Genomic DNA, 19,485 nt, shown 5'->3' with positions numbered 1-19,485 from the left:
ATATTCTTCTCCAGAAGGTTAAACGTGTCATGTGAGTCTGGGTGGATATGTGGAATGAGTTGATGAGCAGTGCATCTTGGGATAGTTAAGAAAAGTGCAGGATAGAATTAACCACTTAGTCAACCTGATGCTCGACATAAACTTTCATTTTACCGCCATCCTCCTGAACATCACCAACTGCGCCAAAAAATTATGAATCGAAGTAAATAATTTCTCAGTATTTAATTTAAATTTCTTGCCAGTATGTGCTTTTAAATTCAATTTTCATTTAAATTTGTTCCCATCGGTTTACTTATTTTATTCTAAGTTTATGTATCCAACAGCAATTCGGGCTTCTCCATTAATCACCACCTTTTAAAATTGCAGAGTGGACTGTAGTTGCTCTGAAGAGCCATTCCATTGTGCATATGTGTTCATGGTGACCATACTACTCCATGTCTGACCAGTGTATTTTAAAAGTTCACAGTAACCTCTGTACATTTAGACTTGACAGTTCTGGCTGTTAATACCAGCACATTGACTTGGAGCCTGATTTTAAACTGTCATTGACAAGGGGGAAACTATGCCACAAGAGATTGCGAGGTCTCTGACCATATTTCTTTACTTTGCTGCTGACAGCAAAATGAGGGCCATGGACAATAAGGAGGGCCTTTTGAAGGAGGAACGGCAAAGAAACCATTTGGTAGCTGAAGGCAAGTTGCCAATGGTGAGGCAAGAGATGCTAGATTCGGGTGACTATTTTAGAGGTTTTATTGGGTTGGAGGAGTAGGTGTGCGAGAAGTAGGTTGGTGTGTGAGGGAATTACAAGTGGAGATGGTGGTACATTGGTAATCCAGAGGCCCAGGCGGGGGGGAGATGGGTTCAAATCCCTCAATGACGGCTGATAGAATTTAAATTCAATTAATGAAATCTGGAATTGAAAGCTAGTATCAGTAATGGCGATCCTGAAGCTGTTGTCGAGAGTTGTACTGGTTCACTGACCTTCAGAAAAGGAAATCTGCCATCTTTACCTCGTCTGATCTACATGCGACTTCAGACCCAAAACAATGTGGTTGACTCTTAATCACCCTCTGAAATGGCCGAGCGAGCCACTCAGTTCAAGGGCAATTAGGGATGGGCAATGCATGCTGGCCTTGCCAGCCATGTCCACATCCCATCAAATAATAAATGAAGTAGCACTGCAGCCTCAATGCACCAAGATTCCAGGTTCGATCCCGTGTGGAGTTGCACATTCTCCCCGTGTTTGCGTGGGTTTCACCCCCACAACCCAAAAGAGATGTGCAGGATAGGTGGATTGGCCACACTAAATTGCCCCTTAATTTGAAAAATGAATTGGGTACTCTAAATTTATTTTAAAACAAAATAATAAATGAAAAAAATCGCACGGATGAGAATTCCAAATTGAGGCTTTGACGGACCGGTAGTCAGTGTAAGTTGAAATGGATAGGGCTGATGGGCAAGTGTGACTTTCTGAATGAATGATAGCATAGGTATGCCAGCATTGGTGCACTATTTTGCTAATGAGAAATACTTTCCAACCGACCCACGTATCCAAGGAATTAGTGTCTTCAACCCCTAACCATATGGCTGAAGCATTCAAGTTAATAAATATTTCTAGAAAAGAGAAAAACTGCCACCTTCAGTTTCCTAGTACTGATTTGCCGTCCCGATTTATTCTGATATTTGAAAACATTATTTTTAGTTTTGTACAGATTTTTTTTTGCTGTTTCAGAGAAAATCTCTTGGTTTGGATGAAGATTGTGTATTTGAAAATGAGAAGCTCGTAAATGGAACAGAGGACAGCAGTTACTCTAATGGCGATGATGAGAAGCTAGCAACAGGTAAAGTTTAAGCTGTCTCAATCAGCTATCTTAAGCAAATTAATTTGAAGCTCAAATAATGCATGCTTTTCATCATTCTAAACTGAAAAGCCATGACTAAGAATCTCAATGTCCAGAGCCACTCATAATGGGGACTGGGTTTGATCTTGAGTTTCATTTCTAAGGTCTGGATTTCAATCCAGTCATGTAGAATCGATTTTCTTTGCTCTTCCACCAGACTGTCTCAACCCTATTACTAATCTTGCATGATAAACTGATCGTAATTTGGAAGTAAGTTGGCAGCCATTGAAAAGCCACAAGCATGTGTGATCTATCACATTCTAGTCACAGGTTTGCATGGAGAGAAATGAAAGATTTTAGCAGAGATGAGGGAGCAGTGTCGCTGTGTTGTAGTGCCCGAAAGCTGGTGAAGCACATGGTGACTCAGATCCGGGTGCTGGGATTCAAACTTGGAAAATTTCTTTGGCAGAAACTTAAGGTTTCTACTGCTGGAAGCATTTACTCATGATTTTGAGCACTTTACCAAAGCTCGTCTTAACCTTCTGTATTGTAAAAACGGTGTAACTTCAGCTTGTATAGTCTCTGCATTACTCAACCCTTCTATCCTTGCTGCCTTTCTTGTGGATTGCCCCTCTCCAATCCTTTGACATTCTTCCTAAATGTGAGCAAACTTATCTGTTTAAAACAAATCCGCTTCACACCGTAACCTAACTGTGTGCTGCTTATTTTAATACAAAGCTGCATTGACTTGTCTTTTACACTCTTTCAGATTTAGTTGAGACTGTGCCACCTGCCATTACACCTTCCATGGCCCTGGTTTCTGAGGTTAACGCCCTTTCGGCTCGCTTTTTCTCTGAGGACTTGAATGAGCACCCTGGGAGTCAACTGTTTGCAATGCACCAGCAGCTGAGCAGCATGATGAACTGCATCATGGGAAACCTACGATCTCGCTGGAGGTCGTCACCACGTGAAGCTGCTGACTGATCTTATAAGTTACATGAACTGGCAAAGTTCAACCAAAAGGATGGAGAGCATTGACTGCCTCGCCCTACCTTCACTTTCCCCAAGAGGCTTAACCTTTCCTTACCTTTGAAAGTTCCCCACACTCTTTTTAGATCAGCGTAATTTTCTTCTTGGATAACATCCTGCTACTCTAGTAGCTGAGCCTTTTACCTCCATCTTAGAGGGTTGGGAGTTTGAATCTCAGTCATGCCTGCTTTTCAAACCCTTCTGTCCTCTTGTGGAAGTGTTCTAGTAAAATACAGCAATAAGTGGCCTTGTCAGAGTGGGAGAAGCTATCTTAACAGTGAGTACCTCCAGTTCTATAGAGGCTTATCCCCTCTTGACTGATCCAGAGTGATATCACCAGCTGTGCCATTACCATGAGAGGCTGCCTTCCCTGAAGGTCAAATAGAGGAACTGTTGATATTTAAAGAATGGGGTTGATGGGAATATCATTTAAAGAGATTGGCAATGAACTTAAGAGAAATGCTGACCAGAACTCCTTAGTCTTATTCTGGTGGACTGCTTTATAGAAAGGTAAACCAAACACATGGTGTTGGTAATTAGAGGGGGCCTCACTTGGTAAAAATTATCTTTTTTATAAGCAGGAGGGCAAAACTCTATGCAGGAAGAGGACCACACACGGAGCTTTCATTTGAGAGACTCGTTAGAGCTATGTAAATTGATAAAAGTAGGTTTTTTTTATGGAGATTTTTCTGTAAGGAAAATAATTTTGTGATGTTAAATTATATTGTTTTGCGAAATGGATTTTTGCTTTTCTGTTAGCAGAATATCGCAGTGGAATATTGCTGCTAATTCTGTACCTCTGGCCATTACTTGACTTTTATAGTGATGTTTATAGCTGCCAGAGCAAATCAGTGCACAGAAATGGAATCAGAGCTGCACTTTTTTATTAAACCTGTGCATAGGCTCCCCCTTGTACAAATAAAATAAATTGCATTTTTTCGTGTTTTGTGAGCTTATTATCTTTTCTTACTGATCAATTTTACTAGCAGTCCTCTGCTTTAGCTCGCATTACAAGTCTTGGTCCAAACATGAACATTATAGAGTTTAATTCCTGTGGGAGAGAGATGTTAAAGCAGCATTTAACAGTCTTAAGGCCAAGGAGTGTAGTAGAACTCCCAGGAGCACAGTAAAACTCCACGAAGATCAGGAAGAAAAGTTGGAAACCATTCAGCTCGGCCTGGAGATTACTGACGTAGCAAATTGGCATTGCTCAAGTAGCATCTTCCTAAAAAGACAAAAGGACTGCATGCAAAATCAATACAAGTCTTTCATCATCCATACTACATATTGCAGTTCCTTCATCATCGCTCGGTCTGCCTTCAGGAGCTCTTTAGGGAGTACCACATGGATTGTGGCAGTTCAATAAAGCCACCTCAAAGGCAACCAAGACTGGGCAATAAATTCTAAACAATTGCCAGCAAAACAATTAACACTAAGGAGGCATTTATCTGCACTATAGCTGGAAGGCAATGAATACATGGAAACATACATAGAAAATAGAAGCAGGAGTAGGTCATTCAGCCCTTTGTTAGATATTCTGAATTCCCCCTCTGCGGAACAGGTGCTGGAATGTGGTGAATAGGGGCTTCTCACAGTAACTTCGTTGCAATGTTAATGTAAGCCTACTTATGACAAAGATTACTATTGTGCCTCTCGTTCTCTCTCTCTCTCTCTCTCTCTCTCTCTCTCTCTCTCTCTCTCTCTCTCTCTCTCCTGACTGCCCAATATCCATAGGCAGCAATGCTAACCATTCTGCCACCGTGCTACCCCCATGAGCTATTCCTAATATCTGTTTGAAATCTCAATGTTTTGGCCTCTGCTTTCAGTGGTGTAGTGAATTACACAGATCCACCACTCGCTGAAGAAATTTCTCCTCAGTCCCAAGACGTTTACCTCTTATCTGCAAACTATGACCCCCAAGTCCTGGACTACCCCACCATCGGGAACATTCTTTCTAGATCTACCCTGTCTAATCCTGTTAGAATTTTATACTTTTCTATGCGATCACTCTTCTAAATGCCAATGAATATAATCCTAACTGACTTAGTCTCTCGTCATTATGACAGTCCTATTCCAGGAATCAGCCTGGCGAACCTTTTCTGCACTCCATAGTAATAACATTCTCGGATAAGACCATATGAAATAGAAGTAGAATTAGGCACTCGGTCCATTGGGTCTGCTCCGCCATCCAATCATGGCTGATATTTTTCTCATCCCCATTCTTCTGCTTCCCATAATCCCCGATCCCCTTATCAATCAAGAATCTATCTATCTCTCTCAAGACACTTAGTGATTTGGCCTCCACAGCCTTCTGCGATAAAGAGTTCCACAGATTCACCACCCTCTGGCTGAAGAAATTCCTCCTCAATTCTGTTTTAAAGGGATGTCTCTAGTCTGAGATTGTGTCCTCTGCTTCTAGTTTTTCCTACAAGTGGAAACATCCTCTCCACGTCCACGCTATCCAGGCCTCGCAATATCCTGTAAGTTTCAATAAGATCCCCCCTCATCCTTCTAAATGCCGAGTTCAGACTCAAGAGTCCTCAACCATTCCTTATACGACCAGCTCTTCATCCCAGGGATCATTCTTGTAAACCTCCTCTGGACCTTTTCCAAGGCCAGTACATCATTCCTTAGATACAGGGCCCAAAACTGCTCACAATACTACAAATGGGGTCTGACCCGAGCCTTATACAGCCTCAGACGTACAGCACTGGTCTTGTATTCTAGCCCTCGACGTGGATTTTTTTAAAATTTAGAGTACACAATTCATTTTTTCCAATTAAGGGGCAATTTAGCATGGTCAATCCACATAGCCTGCATACCTTTAGGTTGTGGGGGCGAATGTGCAAACTCCACACGGGCAGTGATCCAGAGCCAGGATCCAGCTGGAACCTCAGCGCTGTGAGGCAGCAGTGCTATTCAACTACACCACTGTGCTGCCCCTTGACATGAATGCTAACATTGCATTTGTCTTCCTAACTGCCAACTGAACCTGCACGTTAACCTTAAGAGAATCATGAACAAGGACTCCCAAATCCCTTTGTGCTTCTGATTTCCTAAGCATTTCCCCATTTAGAAAATAGTCTGCCTCCATTTCTCCTTCCAAAGTGCATAACCTCACACTTTTCCACATTGTATTTCATCTGCCACTTCTTTGCCCACTCTCCCAGCTGTCAAAATCCTTCCGCAGCCCCCTTGCTTCCTCAATACTATCTCTTCCTCTACAGATCTTTGTATCATCTGCAAACTCAGCAACAGTGCCTTCAGTTCCTTCTTGCAGATCATTAATGTATATTGTAAAACGTTATGGTCCCAGCACAGACCCCTGAGGCACATCACTAGTCACTGGCTGCCATCCTGAAAAAAGACCCCTTTATCCCCACTTGTCTTCTGCCAGTCAGCCAATCCTCTATCCATGCCAGGATCTTACCCTTAACACCATGGGCTCTTAACATATTGAAAGACAACAAAACTGCACACAATACTCAATTTATGGCCTCACCAAAGCCCAATACAATTGCAGTAAAACATCCTTGTTCCTATACACAAATTATTTTGCTATGAAGGCCAACATACCATTTGTATTCTTTGCTGCCTGCTGTACCAGCACCTTTACTTTCAGTGGCTGATGCTGAGCATCTACATCTCTCAATTTACACCCATTCAAATAATCTGCCGCCTTATTTTTGCAACCGAAGAGGATAACCTCACATTTATCCACATTATACTGATTTGCCATGCACAGGCCCGCTCACTCAGCCTATCACGCTGATGCACCTTGTATCATCTTCACAACTCGCCCAACTTTGTTTCATCTGCAATTTTGGAGATAATACATTTAGTTGCCTTGCCCAAATCAATATATAATGTGAACAGTTGGGAATCAGCACAGATCAATGCAATACCCAACTAGTCACTACCTGCCAATCGGAAAAAGACCCATTAATTCCAACTCTGCTCCTTGTCTGCTAACCAGCTTTCGAGACACAACCCACAATCCCATGCACTTTAATCTGCTGTGTGTTGAAAGCCTTCTGGAAGTCTAAATAAACCATATCCACCGGTTCTCCCTGGTCAACCCGACTAGTTACATCTTCAAAGAATTCCAGTTGATTTGTCAAGCATGATTTCCCTTTTGTAAATCCATGCTGACTTTGTCTGATTATAGCACCACTTTCCAAAAGAATCCTTGATAATGGACTCTAGCAATTTCTCTACTATTGACGTTAGGCTCACTGGTCTATCGTTCCCAGTTTTCTCTCTACTTCCCTTTTTAAATAGCGGAGTTATATTAGCTACCCTCCAATCTGTAGGACCATTCCAGAGTCCAAAGAAGTTTGGAAAATGACCGTCGATAGATCTACTATTTCTAGGGCCACTTCCTTAAGTACTCTGGGATGAAGTTCATCAGGTCCTGGAGATCTGTCTGCCTTCAATTCCATTAATTTTCCCCAAACCTTGGGCGGGATTCTCCACCCCCACGCCGAAGTGGCCGCGGCGTCGTGAACACCGTCGAGGTTCACGACGGCGCGAAACGGCCCCGGTCCCGAACGATTCAGGACATGACAATGGGCCAGGATCGGGGCCGCGTCATCTACACGCGCCAGGCCTTGTTGCCCGCGTAAAAGCGGCGCCACATAAATGACGTGGCCGGCGCCACATAACGGGCGTCATCCGGGCATGCGCGGGTTGGCCGACGCCAACCCGCGCATGCGTGGTTGCCGTCCTCTCTCAAGTCCGCCCCGCAAGAAGATGGCGGACGGATCTTGCGGGGCCGTGGAAGGAAGGAGGTCCTCCTTCAGAGAGGACGGCCCGACGATCGGTGGGCACCGATCGCGGGCCACCCCACATCTGAGGTACCCCCCGGTGCAGGATCCGCCCCCCCAGCGTTCACGCACCGCTCACGACTGCAGCGACCAGGTGTGGACAGCACCGGGGGAACCCGCCGTTTTGGCCTGGCCGCTCGGTCCATCCGGGCCTCAGAATAGCAGGGGTGCCGGAGAATCACCATTTTCGGTGTCTGCGGCCCGCGAAACTCGACCGGGTCGTTCCCGCCTCTTGGAAGAATCGCGGGAGGGCGTCGGACCGGCGCCCCGGGAAATTCTGGCGATTCTCCCAACCGGCGTGGGAGTGGAGAATCGCGCCCCATTTCCTTCAACTCTTCACTAAAACTCGGTTTTCTCAAAACTTCCGGTACATTCTTCATGCCTTCCTTTGTGAACACAAGCAAAGTACGAATTTAGTTCCTCAGCCATTTCTTTGTTCCCTGTTATGCATTCCCCCATTTCTGACTAAGGGGCCTACTTTCATTGTCAATCTTTTTTGTCTTTACATAGCTGTAGGAACTTTTACAGTCAGTTTTTATGTTCCCCGCTAGCTTACATTCATATTGTATTTCCACCTTTATCAATATTTTGGTCCGCCTTTGCTGAATTTAAACTCTCTCCAATCCTCAGGTCTATTGCTTTTTCTTGTTAATTTGTATGCTTCTTTGAATCTAATACTATCTCTAATTTCTCTTGTAGCCCATGGTTTGCCACAGTTCCCTTTCTACTCTTGTGCCAAATAGGAATAAGCAACTTTTGGAGTTCACCTATTCGCTCCTTGAATGCCTGCACTTACCTGTCTACTGTCCTTCCTTTCAATGATGTTTCCCTGTCCATAGCCACCTCATGCCGCATACCATCATAGTTTTTACCTTTATTGAGATTCAGGACCCCGGTCTCAGAATCAACCAACTCACAATCCAACGTGATAAAGAGTTCTATCATATTATGGTTACTCATCCTCAAGGGTTCTCTCACAACTAGATTGCCAACTAATCCTTTCTTGCTCAATAGAAAGCTGTGAATTCAAAAACAATTCCATCTCTAATCTAGGCTCACTTTGGTACAGTGGTGAGGGAGTGGGCACTGTTTATGTTTTTTTGGGTGAGCTATTATTACTGATGTCTCACCTTTAGGTGAGTGTAGGAAGAGCCCATGGCACTAGCTGAAGAGATTCGGAGTTCTGGCCATCTAACCCCGTTAAAGTTATTTTTCACACTTTCCTAGTGCAATAATTGTCTATTTCTCGTTAAGAACAATACTCAATTGGCTGTGAACCGTTTTGGGGAGCATCCTGGAATCATTGAAGTCACTAATGAAATAGCAGTTCCTTCTGCCATCTTGTACATGACCACCTGAAATTTTCATCTTGTTCAAAGGGCTTGTGTACTCCAAGAGGGGATGTGCACTGAGTGGAATTGGGTTTATGCAGGAGTGCAACTTAGTTCTTACTGTGACCTAAGCACCTGTGGACAGAGGCATTTCTCTGAAAGACGGTCTGACCTTATGGAAATCTGTGGGGAAATTGTATTCCTCAACACTGACCTTACAAATTAAACTAGAAAATGCTGGAAATGTGTAACTCCTCGATTAATGTCTGAAAGTAGGTTGATGTTTATAATAAATGCCTTCAATGTTGAACACCTTGAACACAAATTAGCCTGCTTTTGCTGTATTTGTGTCTGCTAGACAGAGAAAGCTGAGCTGCTGGTTGTCCCTGGTCCTCTTGGGCTGCAGCAGCTTGAGATGCAAACAAAGAGGAGAATTGGGGGAGATAGTTGGGAAATTCTTACAATTGGACAGAAAAAAAAACTTATTTCACAGATTTTTTTTTTTGTTGCACATGTTCAACATATTAAACCACTGTTTTACATGTAGAGCTTGATGTGGGAATTCTAAATTCACACACATGTAGACTGAAGCATTTCTCTGGCAATGTTACTTTAGGAGAAGATGTAGACCATTAGGCCTCTTGAGCCTGCTCTGTAATTACGAAAACCAGAGCATCAGTAGCCTTAACTCCAAAGTCCACTTTCCTGCTCCCCCCCCAAAAAAAAACCTTTATTCCTTTGTGCCGAGTATTAAATGTGATGGAGAGGTTAAAACTTGGAGTAACTTCTTCGGTTCCTGTAGTGCATTCATTTTAAAATGACAAGAGTGAAGACGTTTTTGCAGAAACTGAGCTTTATTTGACCCCGCAGCATGTACAAGTCCACATCGAGCAAGTTGAGTGGGGAGGCTCTTAACATGTTCCTTAAATCAAGTCTTTCAAAAGGGTCTCAAATTGTGGAAACTAAGTATTTCAGTGGCAACATGTTTTTAAAGCTGTAATAAGGAATTTGCAAACTAACTACACATGTCAGGATACAGAAACTGCATCATAGTTGATTAAGTACAGTTGTACTGCTGCAACCTCTTTAGGCCATGACCACGTTATGCTATTCAACACATTTTTCCTTCTTCAAATGAAGTTTGCTTTGGGTATAACATGGAGCGCATCTCTGAATTCAAGTTAACTGTTCTGATTAGTTAGACGTCTGTTAAAATACACTGGACACTAATTGCTAAATGGTCTCATTACAGGTATATCAGGTGAACAGCATGAGCAGCACCTTTTGTTTGCATGTGCCTAGGATTTGTCGTAAGTTTTTGTAACTTGGACTAATAATATATTTGGATGTACAGTGGGAAGTAAATGAAAGGTTATTGTGCTTATCATTTTATCTTCCCTAAGAAATTGAATCCTATTTGATAAAATCAAATGATAAATTGTGGCTTGCATTTTTGTTTTGGAGTGGGGTGGGGTGGGGAGGGGAAGTGTCTGTCGCAAAAGTTGACCTAGGTTAGATGGCATCCACATAGTTAGCTGGCAGCATGCCTGTCAGCCCAGTCCTTTGCACAGTACCATACATCCATCCTTCATCAATGGACTGAACATTCATAAGGACGTCGCCATCTTTGAAGGAGACTTCATCTGCATCAGCTGCTGAATAATCATAAATGGCACGGTAGGTTTTCTGTGAAAAATAATAATTCAGATCATTATCTGGTTAACACCTGTATGAGATGTTACTGTACAGTGCATGCTGATGTGTTCCTGAGCTGCACAAATTTTTCTTTTTTTTTTTTAGAACAATACAGCGCAGTACAGGCCCTTCGGCCCACGATGTTGCACCGAAACAAAAGCCATCTAACCTACACTATGCCATTATCATCCATATGTTTATCCAATAAACTTTTAAATGCCCTCAATGTTGGCGAGTTCACTACTGTAGCAGGTAGGGCATTCCACGGCCTCACTACTCTTTGCGTAAAGAACCTACCTCTGACCTCTGTCCTATATCTATTACCCCTCAGTTTAAAGTTATGTCCCCTCGTGCCAGCCATTTCCATCCGCGGGAGAAGGCTCTCACTGTCCACCCTATCCAACCCCCTGATCATTTTGTATGCCTCTATTAAGTCTCCTTTTAACCTTCTTCTCTCCAATGAAAACAACCTCAAGTCCATCAGCCTTTCCTCATACGATTTTCCCTCCATACCAGGCAACATCCTGGTAAATCTCCTCTGCACCCGTTCCAAAGCCTCCACGTCCTTCCTATAATGCGGTGACCAGAACTGTACGCAATACTCCAAATGCGGCCATACCAGAGTTCTGTACAGCTGCAACATGACCTCCCGACTCCGGAACTCAATCCCTCTACCAATAAAGGCCAACACTCCATAGGCCTTCTTCACAACCCTATCAACCTGGGTGGCAACTTTCAGGGATCTATGTACATGGACACCTAGATCCCTCTGCTCATCCACACTTTCAAGAACTTTACCATTAGCCAAATATTCCGCATTCCTGTTATTCCTTCCAAAGTGAATCACCTCACACTTCTCTACATTAAACTCCATTTGCCACCTCTCAGCCCAGCTCTGCAGCTTATCTATATCTCTCTGTAACCTGCTACATCCTTCCACACTATCGACAACACCACCGACTTTAGTATCGTCTGCAAATTTACTCACCCACCCTTCTGCGCCTTCCTCTAGGTCATTGATAAAAATGACAAACAGCAACGGCCCCAGAACAGATCCTTGTGGTACTCCACTTGTGACTGTACTCCATTCTGAACATTTCCCATCAACCACCACCCTCTGTCTTCTTTCAGCTAGCCAATTTCTGATCCACATCTCTAAATCACCCTCAATCCCCAGCCTCCGTATTTTCTGCAATAGCCTACCGTGGGGAACCTTATCAAACGCTTTGCTGAAATCCATATACACCACATCAACTGCTCTACCCTCATCTACCTGTTCAGTCACCTTCTCAAAGGACTCAATAAGGTTTGTGAGGCATGACCTACCCTTCACAAAGTCATGCTGACTATCCCTGATCATATTATTCCTATCTAGATGATTATAAATCTTGTCTCTTATAATCCCCTCCAAGACTTTACCCACTACAGACGTGAGGCTCACCGGTCTATAGTTGCCGGGGTTGTCTCTGCTCCCCTTTTTGAACAAAGGGACCACATTTGCTGTCCTCCAGTCTTCTGGCACTATTCCTGTAGCCAATGATGACATAAAAATCAAAGCCAAAGGTCCAGCAATCTCTTCCCTGGCCTCCCAGAGAATCCTAGGATAAATCCCATCAGGTCCCGGGGACTTATCTATTTTCAGCCTGTCCAGAATTGCCAACACCTCTTCCCTACGTACCTCAATGCCATCTATTCTATTAGCCTGGGGCTCAGCATTCTCCTCCACAACATTATCTTTTTCTGAGTGAATACTGACGAAAAATATTCATTTAGTATCTCGCCTATCTCTTCAGACTCCACACACAATTTCCCATCCCTGTCCTTAACTGGTCCTACTCTTTCCCTAGTCATTCGCTTATTCCTGACATACCTATAGAAAGCTTTTGGGTTTTCCTTGATCCTTCCTGCCAAATACTTCTCATGTCCCCTCCTTGCTCGTCTTAGCTCTCTCTTTAGATCCTTCCTCGCTACCTTGTAACTATCCATCGCCCCAACTGAAACTTCACACCTCATCTTCACATAGGCCTCCTTCTTCCTCTTAACAAGAGATTCCACTTCCTTGGTAAACCACGGTTCCCTCGCTCGACGCCTTCCTCCCTGCCTGACCGGTACATACTTATCAAGAACACGCAGTAGCTGATCCTTGAACAAGCCCCACTTATCCAGTGTGCCCAACACTTGCAGCCTACTTCTCCACCTTATCCCCCCCAAGCCACGTCTAATGGCATCATAATTGCCCTTCCCCCAGCTATAACTCTTGCCCTGCGGTGTATACTTATCCCTTTCCATCATTAACATAAACGTCACCGAATTGTGGTCACTGTCCCCCAAAGTGCTCAATTATTGATATCAAATCAATAATAATCTGATCTGTTAGTACAGGGAGATAAGCATGTGTGTGGGGGGGGGGGGGGTGTACCTTTGCGGCAGACCGGTAGATCATAGGATCGTGACTAGAAATAATTTTGGAGCCTAGTTGGGAGGGATTCGCTTATCGATCGCTGTGGCAAAGCATGTGAAATTAACTAATAAAGGAGAGACTTTAGTCTCGCTGCTCAGCAGCTTTAAGGAAATAGGTTACACAGATCCGTCTTACTCAGCATGTAAACATTGTATGGCCTAGTACTGAGTTATGTTGGCTGGGAGGGGGGTGGGAATGACCATAAAATATAGGAGCAGAATTGAGCCATTCGGCCCATCGAGTCCACTCCGCCATTCGATCATGGTTGATATGTTCCTCACCCCATTCACCTGCCATATGCCCTGATCCCCTTATTAATCAAGAACACCAGATTTGTGCTTGAGGTGCTGCTACCCACAGGGCCACAGAACAAGAGCTTGAAGGTGGAATTAGACAAAATAGTTCTTAGAACATAAGAACTATGGCAATTTAGCCTCTCGAGCCCGCTCCACTGTTCAATACGATCATTGCTGATCGCATCATGGCCTCAACTCCACCGTCCTGTCGGTTCTCTGTAACCCTCCAACCCATTACGAATTTAAAATTTGTCTTAACTCCTCAAATTTACTGATTGTCCCGGTGTCCAATGCATTCTGGTGTAGCGAATTCCACAGATTCACAACCATTTGAAGAAGTAGTTTCTCCTCATCTCATTCAATTTGCTACCCCTTATCCTGAGAATGACCTTTCGTTCTAGAATGCCTCACAAGAGAAAGCATCTGCTCCACGTCTACTTTATCATCTTATATACCTCAACCAGGAAATGGTAAGATGATAAATCAGTGAACAGGAATTTTCTACAATGATGTGTTTATAGAATCCCTACAGTGGAGAATGAGGCCATTCAGCTCACCAAGACTGGACCCACTCCCCTACCCTAACCCCTTAACCCCCTAAACCACCTAACCTGCACATCCCTGAACACTACGGGGCAATTTTATCAGGTCCAATCCACCTAACCTGCAGATCTTTGGACTGTGGGAGGAAACCCACCCAGATACAGCGAGAAGGTGCAAGCTCCACACAGTCACCCAAGGCCAGAATTGAACCCGGCGCTGTGAGGCAGCAGTGCGAACCACCGTGCCCCCGTGCCATATATTCATTCTCAGTACAAGTGTTAGTTCTAGCAAACAAGTGCATATATATATAGAACAATACAGCGCAGTACAGGCCCTTCGGCCCACGATGTTGCACCGAAACAAAAGCCATCTAACCTACACTATGCCATTATCATCCATATGTTTATCCAATAAACTTTTAAATGCCCTCAATGTTGGCATCCAAACCAAATAATAATTGCAAGCTATCATCGTTAAAATAAAGACTGAGCAGCTCTGTATTAAATAATGCATTCTCTTAGCTAGTAGGGAGTACAAAGTAGAGCACTGCCATTCCCCCTGGTGAATGCGAGAAACAAAAATACTTGCTGGACTGCAGGGGAAAATGTGGGAATGATCAGTCATTCTGTTTGAAGAATACAGGAATAGATCACATGGTGACAATGTGGCCACTGTGGAAACAACAGCCCATATGCCACCCTGATGGAGGCTGCAAAGTGTTGAAAGCCGTCTCAAGCGTGCCTTGGTTTGCTTTGGTAACTACCTCATTATGCAAGGTGTGCCACAGGGATGAGTGCTGTGACCTCAACTGTTTACAATTTATATAAGTGACTTCGATAAAGGGACAGATGGGATGTTTGCCAAATTTGCTGATGACACAAACATAGGTAAGAAAGTAAATTATACAGAGAACAAAAGGAAGCTACAAAAATATATAGGCACCTTAATCCCCAGTGTCGGATTTTTGCGATACCCCAAAAATGCACTGGGGAATCCCTCTCGGAGGTTCCCAGATAAGGATTTACACAGAAGCACTAACTTCCCCTAGACAATTGTGCTGTGTTTGGAACCATCTGACAAGGCAATTCAAATCACTAACTTTGGATGGTTCTGCCAGTGAATTGCTAATAGTTATTCTAAAAAAATTGGAAGAAATAAAAACACTTCTAACTACAGTGTAATTATTTTAGATACCCAGAGTGAGTCCCGCATACACAGACTCACATGCTCCCTCCCCCTGAAAGTATTCTCCAACTCCCACCCATACAGTTTACCCACCCCCCCCGTCTAAACCTGACCATCCCCCCCTCCCGGCGACTCAACTTGTACCCCCAATGTCTGGCCCCCCTCCACCTCCCACGATGTCCATGCTCCCCCTGATATCCCAACTCCCTATATCCAAGCCCCCCACCGCCAATGTCCGACTCCCCGCCTATGTCCGATCTCCCACGCCCTTCACATCCTATTCACTTACCTTCTCCCTGGCTTGCAATTTTCAATGGGACATTTAAACTCACCTGCTTTATGGCAGCTTCTTCCAGCTGCTTCTTTTACACTTCAATTCTGGAGCCAGGAACGCATCGTGCTATCTGAGTCTCACTTGGCCTGAGTAAGGAAGGTCAGGCGCTACAGAAATGTGGCGCAGATAAGTCGTTACAGAGTGGCAATCCGCTGCTGATTGCCACGTCGATGAAATTATGGCCCAATGATAGGCTTAATGACTGGGCAAAGATCTGGAATATCTGTCACCTTAGTTACGGAAGGATGTAAATGCGTTGTAAACAGTTCAGGCAAAGTTTACTAGACTATCACCTGGAATGGGCAGGATGTCTTCTGAGGAAAGTTTGGACAGACTAGGCTTGAATCCACTGGAATTTAGAAGAGCAGGAGGGGACTTGATTGAAACGTATAAGATCCTGAGGGGTCTTGACAGGGTGGATGTTGAGAAGATGCTTCCTCTGTGGGAGAATCAAGAACTATGGGTCACTGTTTAAACAAAAGGGGCCATGCATTTAAGAGGGAGATGATTTTTTCTCTCAGATGGTCATGAGTCTCTGGAACTGTCTTCCTGAGAAGGCGGTGGAAGCAGAGTCCTTGAATATTTTTAAGGCAGTGGTGGATAGTTCTTGGTAAACAAGGAGGTGATAGGTTTTCAGGGGTAGGGGGATGCAGAATTGAGGTTACTATCAGATCCACCATGATCTTACGCAATGGCGGAACAAGCTTGAGGGTCCGAATGGCCTACTCTTGCTCCTTGTTTGTTCATATGTAAATTTAGATTTGTCACATCAGTCACTTACGCCAGTTGTTGATGGGTGAGAGGGAATAGATGACACGTTCGTCTGCTGTGTAGCAACAGAGGATGATCTCTGCTGTGGCAGGACTGTGGTTTTGGCATGTTGGTAGCCTGAAATTAGCCAGGAAAAGATATTGTGTTAGTGAGCAGGTACCAATTAATGTAGAAATCATTTAAAGGCAGCTGAAGACATGTCCCATTCTACATGGATTTAAAAATAAAGAGATTTCAAATTGTAAACCTTTCCAGTTCCCCATGCCAGTAAAGTTTCCAATTATAAAGTCCTAGCCTTGTAAGTGCAGTGAACTGATTACAAAAATCTAGACTTCTTTGTGCATGGGCAGCACGGTAGCATAGTGGCTAGCACTACGGATTCACAGCACCAGGGTCCTGGGTTCAATTCCCGACTTGGGTCACTGTGCGCAATCTGCATGTTCTCCCCGAGTCTGCGTGGGTTTCCTCCGGGTGCTCCGGTTTCCTTCCACAAGTCCCGAAAGACATGCTTGTCAGGTGAAATGGACATTCTGAATTATCCCTCTGTGTACCCGAACAGGCGCTAAATCATTTCATCTGTTAAACTGTACACAGATGTATCATTTAACTGGCAAAACCCTTGTCGAACCATAGAATCCCTACAGTGCAGAAGGAGGCTATTCGGCCCATCAAACCTGCACCGACCCCTAAAAGGGGCTGGTTTAGCACAGTGGACTAAACAGCTGGCTTGTAATGCAGAACAATGCCAGCAGCGCGGGTTCAATTCCCGTACCGGCCTCCCCGAACAGGCGCTGGAATGTGGCGACTAGGGGCCTTTCACAGCAACTTCATTGAAGCCTACTTGTGACAATAAGCGATTATTATTATTATAAGGGCACCCCACCTAGGTAACCCAATCTAACTTGCACATCTTTGGACTGTGGGAGGAAAATGGGGCACCCGGAGGAAACCCACGCAGATTCGGGGAGAACATGCAAACTCTACACAGTCACCCAAGGCCGGAATTAAACCCATGTCCCTGGTAAGACCGTAAGATGTGGTGCTGTGAGGCAGCAGTGCTAACCACTGTACCCTCATGCCATCCTCTCTTCAATCCCCCATTCAATCCAATGAGTCACACCATATGTCTTACGCGGAAGTGTTTCCTGTTTATAAAACAAAAATCTTGTCAGCTTTTAAAAGCTTCAGCCGAAAGGAGGAAAGGCATGAGAGAGTTACCCTCCCGCAGCCTGCAATACGTTCCCATCTATTGTTGTACTATAATCAACTTTAAATGTGGGTCACTAGGGCAGCACGGTGGCGCAGTGAGTTAGCACTGCGGCCTCACGGCGCCGAGGTCCCAGGTTCGATCCCGGCTCTGGGTCACTGTCCATGTGGAGTTTGCACATTCTCCCCATGTTTGCGTGTGTTTCGCCCCCACAACCCAAAAGCAGGCTAGGTGGATTGGCCACGCTAAATTGCCCCTTAATTGGAAAAAATGAATTGGGTACCATAAATCTTTTTTAAAAAGAAAAAAAAAAATGTGGGTCACTAACCGGTGGCTGTTGTCTGGAAGAAGTTGTTTCCGTTGCAGTAACTAATGGCGTGATCAGGTTCAGAAAGTTCCGATTTCTCATCTCCGCCACTCAGGCTCAGAGCACTAGCAGAGCGCGAGTGCTCCCGGCTGCGACGCTGGGCTTGAACTACAAATAAGCACATTAGAGCAAGTGAATAAATGGTTACAATGAAATCAAAGATCCATGCTGCAGGGTATTTTAAAGCAGAAACAACAGATTCCCCACCCCACCCCCATCTCAAAAACCTCTAATCCAGTACAGTTACTATCTTTAATGGTGCAATCACGCTTCAGAAATGTAATCAAAGTTTACCAGCAAATATTTACTCATTAATTTAAAATAAATCTGCCCCCGTCTGGAAGATTATTCTCAGTAAATTACTAATCTTGGAGTGAAGAAGTACTCCTTCAAAATAGATCTTATCAAATAGTATTTCATGGAGAAGGGAACGCATACACACTTACTGCTTAACATGTGCAAACTCCTGGACTGAATGTTGTCTTCAGCCGGATCATAGTCAAAGACTGAGCCAGGGTTGGTGCGCCATACACGCAGATCTGCAAGTAAGGATTTAGGGGGTTAACCACACAATTGGTAAATGCCATGATAACAATGCAGCAGAGTAAATTAGCCAAACAGTTGGGATTTGATTTTCCCAAGACAAATGAAAATTAATGTTTTATTTTACATTATCTCACAATTCCTGCTTTATCATGTCTGCTGTGGATTCCAATCATTTGCCTTGTCTGATAAAATTCATTCCCAATGTTTATTCATCTTAAACCATTATTGTGGTAGCATGCCCCTTTAAAGGGGGGAGGTTTCGGAGGGTCATGAGACCTGTAGTGCCAATCAAGCCAGAGCGCACAAATCCTGGTGCTGAGTGCGGGTTTTACTGTTAGTTAGGATTTTGGAGTCCTGGAGTACAGTAGCATTTATCTGAATTTAGAATAATAGAATCCCATCAGTGCAGTAGGAGACCATTTGGCCCATCGAGTCTGCACAAACCCACCGTATGAGCACCCTACCTAGACCCACGCCTCCCACCTATCCCCGTGACCCCACCTAATCTTTTGGACACTAAGGGGCAATTTAGCAAGGCCACTCCACCTAACATCTCTGAACTGCGGGATGAAGCCGGAGCAGCCGGAGGAAACCCACGCAGACTCAGGGAGAACATGCAAACTCCCACACAGACAGTCGCCTGAGGCCGGAATTGAACCCGTGTAAATCCAGGGAAGCTACATGTCATACTTGCAATAGGAGGGTGCACATTAGGAAGAAGAGCAAAGTTAGACAGACCCCACAGCGGGCCATCGAATAAAAACCTCAGACTCCAGTACAGAGTGTTGAGAATAACCCTGACAACACATCTGAAGTACACAGTTTAAACAACATTAAGGTGTACAAGACACCCCCAATTACAACAGTCACTTAGAATGAAGGTTGACATGGGAGCCTCCGCTACAGTTGTACATGAGCAAACGTATTGTTATTTATAAGAGTTAGGAAGCACAATGGCTAGGCTAGCCACGTATATTGGGGATGCTTTAAAGATCCTGGGAACAACCACAACACCCGTGAGCTACTGGCACCAGTCAGCTCAATTGCCTCTAA

The 19,485-nt window shown here is 44.3% G+C and overlaps 2 protein-coding genes across 53 annotated transcripts in view; one reads left to right on the top strand and one right to left on the bottom strand.

The window, feature by feature from the left end:
• The window catches only part of rif1 (replication timing regulatory factor 1), a 94,876-nt gene extending 91,068 nt beyond the window's left edge, over positions 1-3,808 (top strand). For all 3 annotated transcript variants that reach the window (XM_072471004.1, XM_072470995.1, XM_072470988.1), the window contains exons 35-36: positions 1,733-1,841; positions 2,611-3,808. In XM_072471004.1, the coding sequence (XP_072327105.1) occupies positions 1,733-1,841; positions 2,611-2,825 (324 nt within the window). In that variant the 3' untranslated portion in view covers positions 2,826-3,808. The remainder of the gene's footprint in view (positions 1-1,732; positions 1,842-2,610) is intronic.
• A 6,054-nt stretch (positions 3,809-9,862) lies between these two features.
• Positions 9,863-19,485, bottom strand: part of neb (nebulin) — a 376,446-nt gene continuing 366,823 nt past the window's right edge. For all 50 annotated transcript variants that reach the window (XM_072470732.1, XM_072470804.1, XM_072470803.1 and 47 more), the window contains 4 exons: positions 18,333-18,425; positions 17,848-17,994; positions 16,323-16,429; positions 9,863-10,713 (listed from right to left, as the gene is read on the bottom strand). In XM_072470732.1, the coding sequence (XP_072326833.1) occupies positions 10,540-10,713; positions 16,323-16,429; positions 17,848-17,994; positions 18,333-18,425 (521 nt within the window). In that variant the 3' untranslated portion in view covers positions 9,863-10,539. The remainder of the gene's footprint in view (positions 10,714-16,322; positions 16,430-17,847; positions 17,995-18,332; positions 18,426-19,485) is intronic.

Source organism: Scyliorhinus torazame, chromosome 2 (genome assembly GCF_047496885.1).
Source record: "Scyliorhinus torazame isolate Kashiwa2021f chromosome 2, sScyTor2.1, whole genome shotgun sequence".
In the NCBI taxonomy this organism is placed as follows: Eukaryota; Metazoa; Chordata; class Chondrichthyes; order Carcharhiniformes; family Scyliorhinidae; genus Scyliorhinus; species Scyliorhinus torazame.
This window is presented reverse-complemented; position numbering and strand designations above follow the sequence as displayed.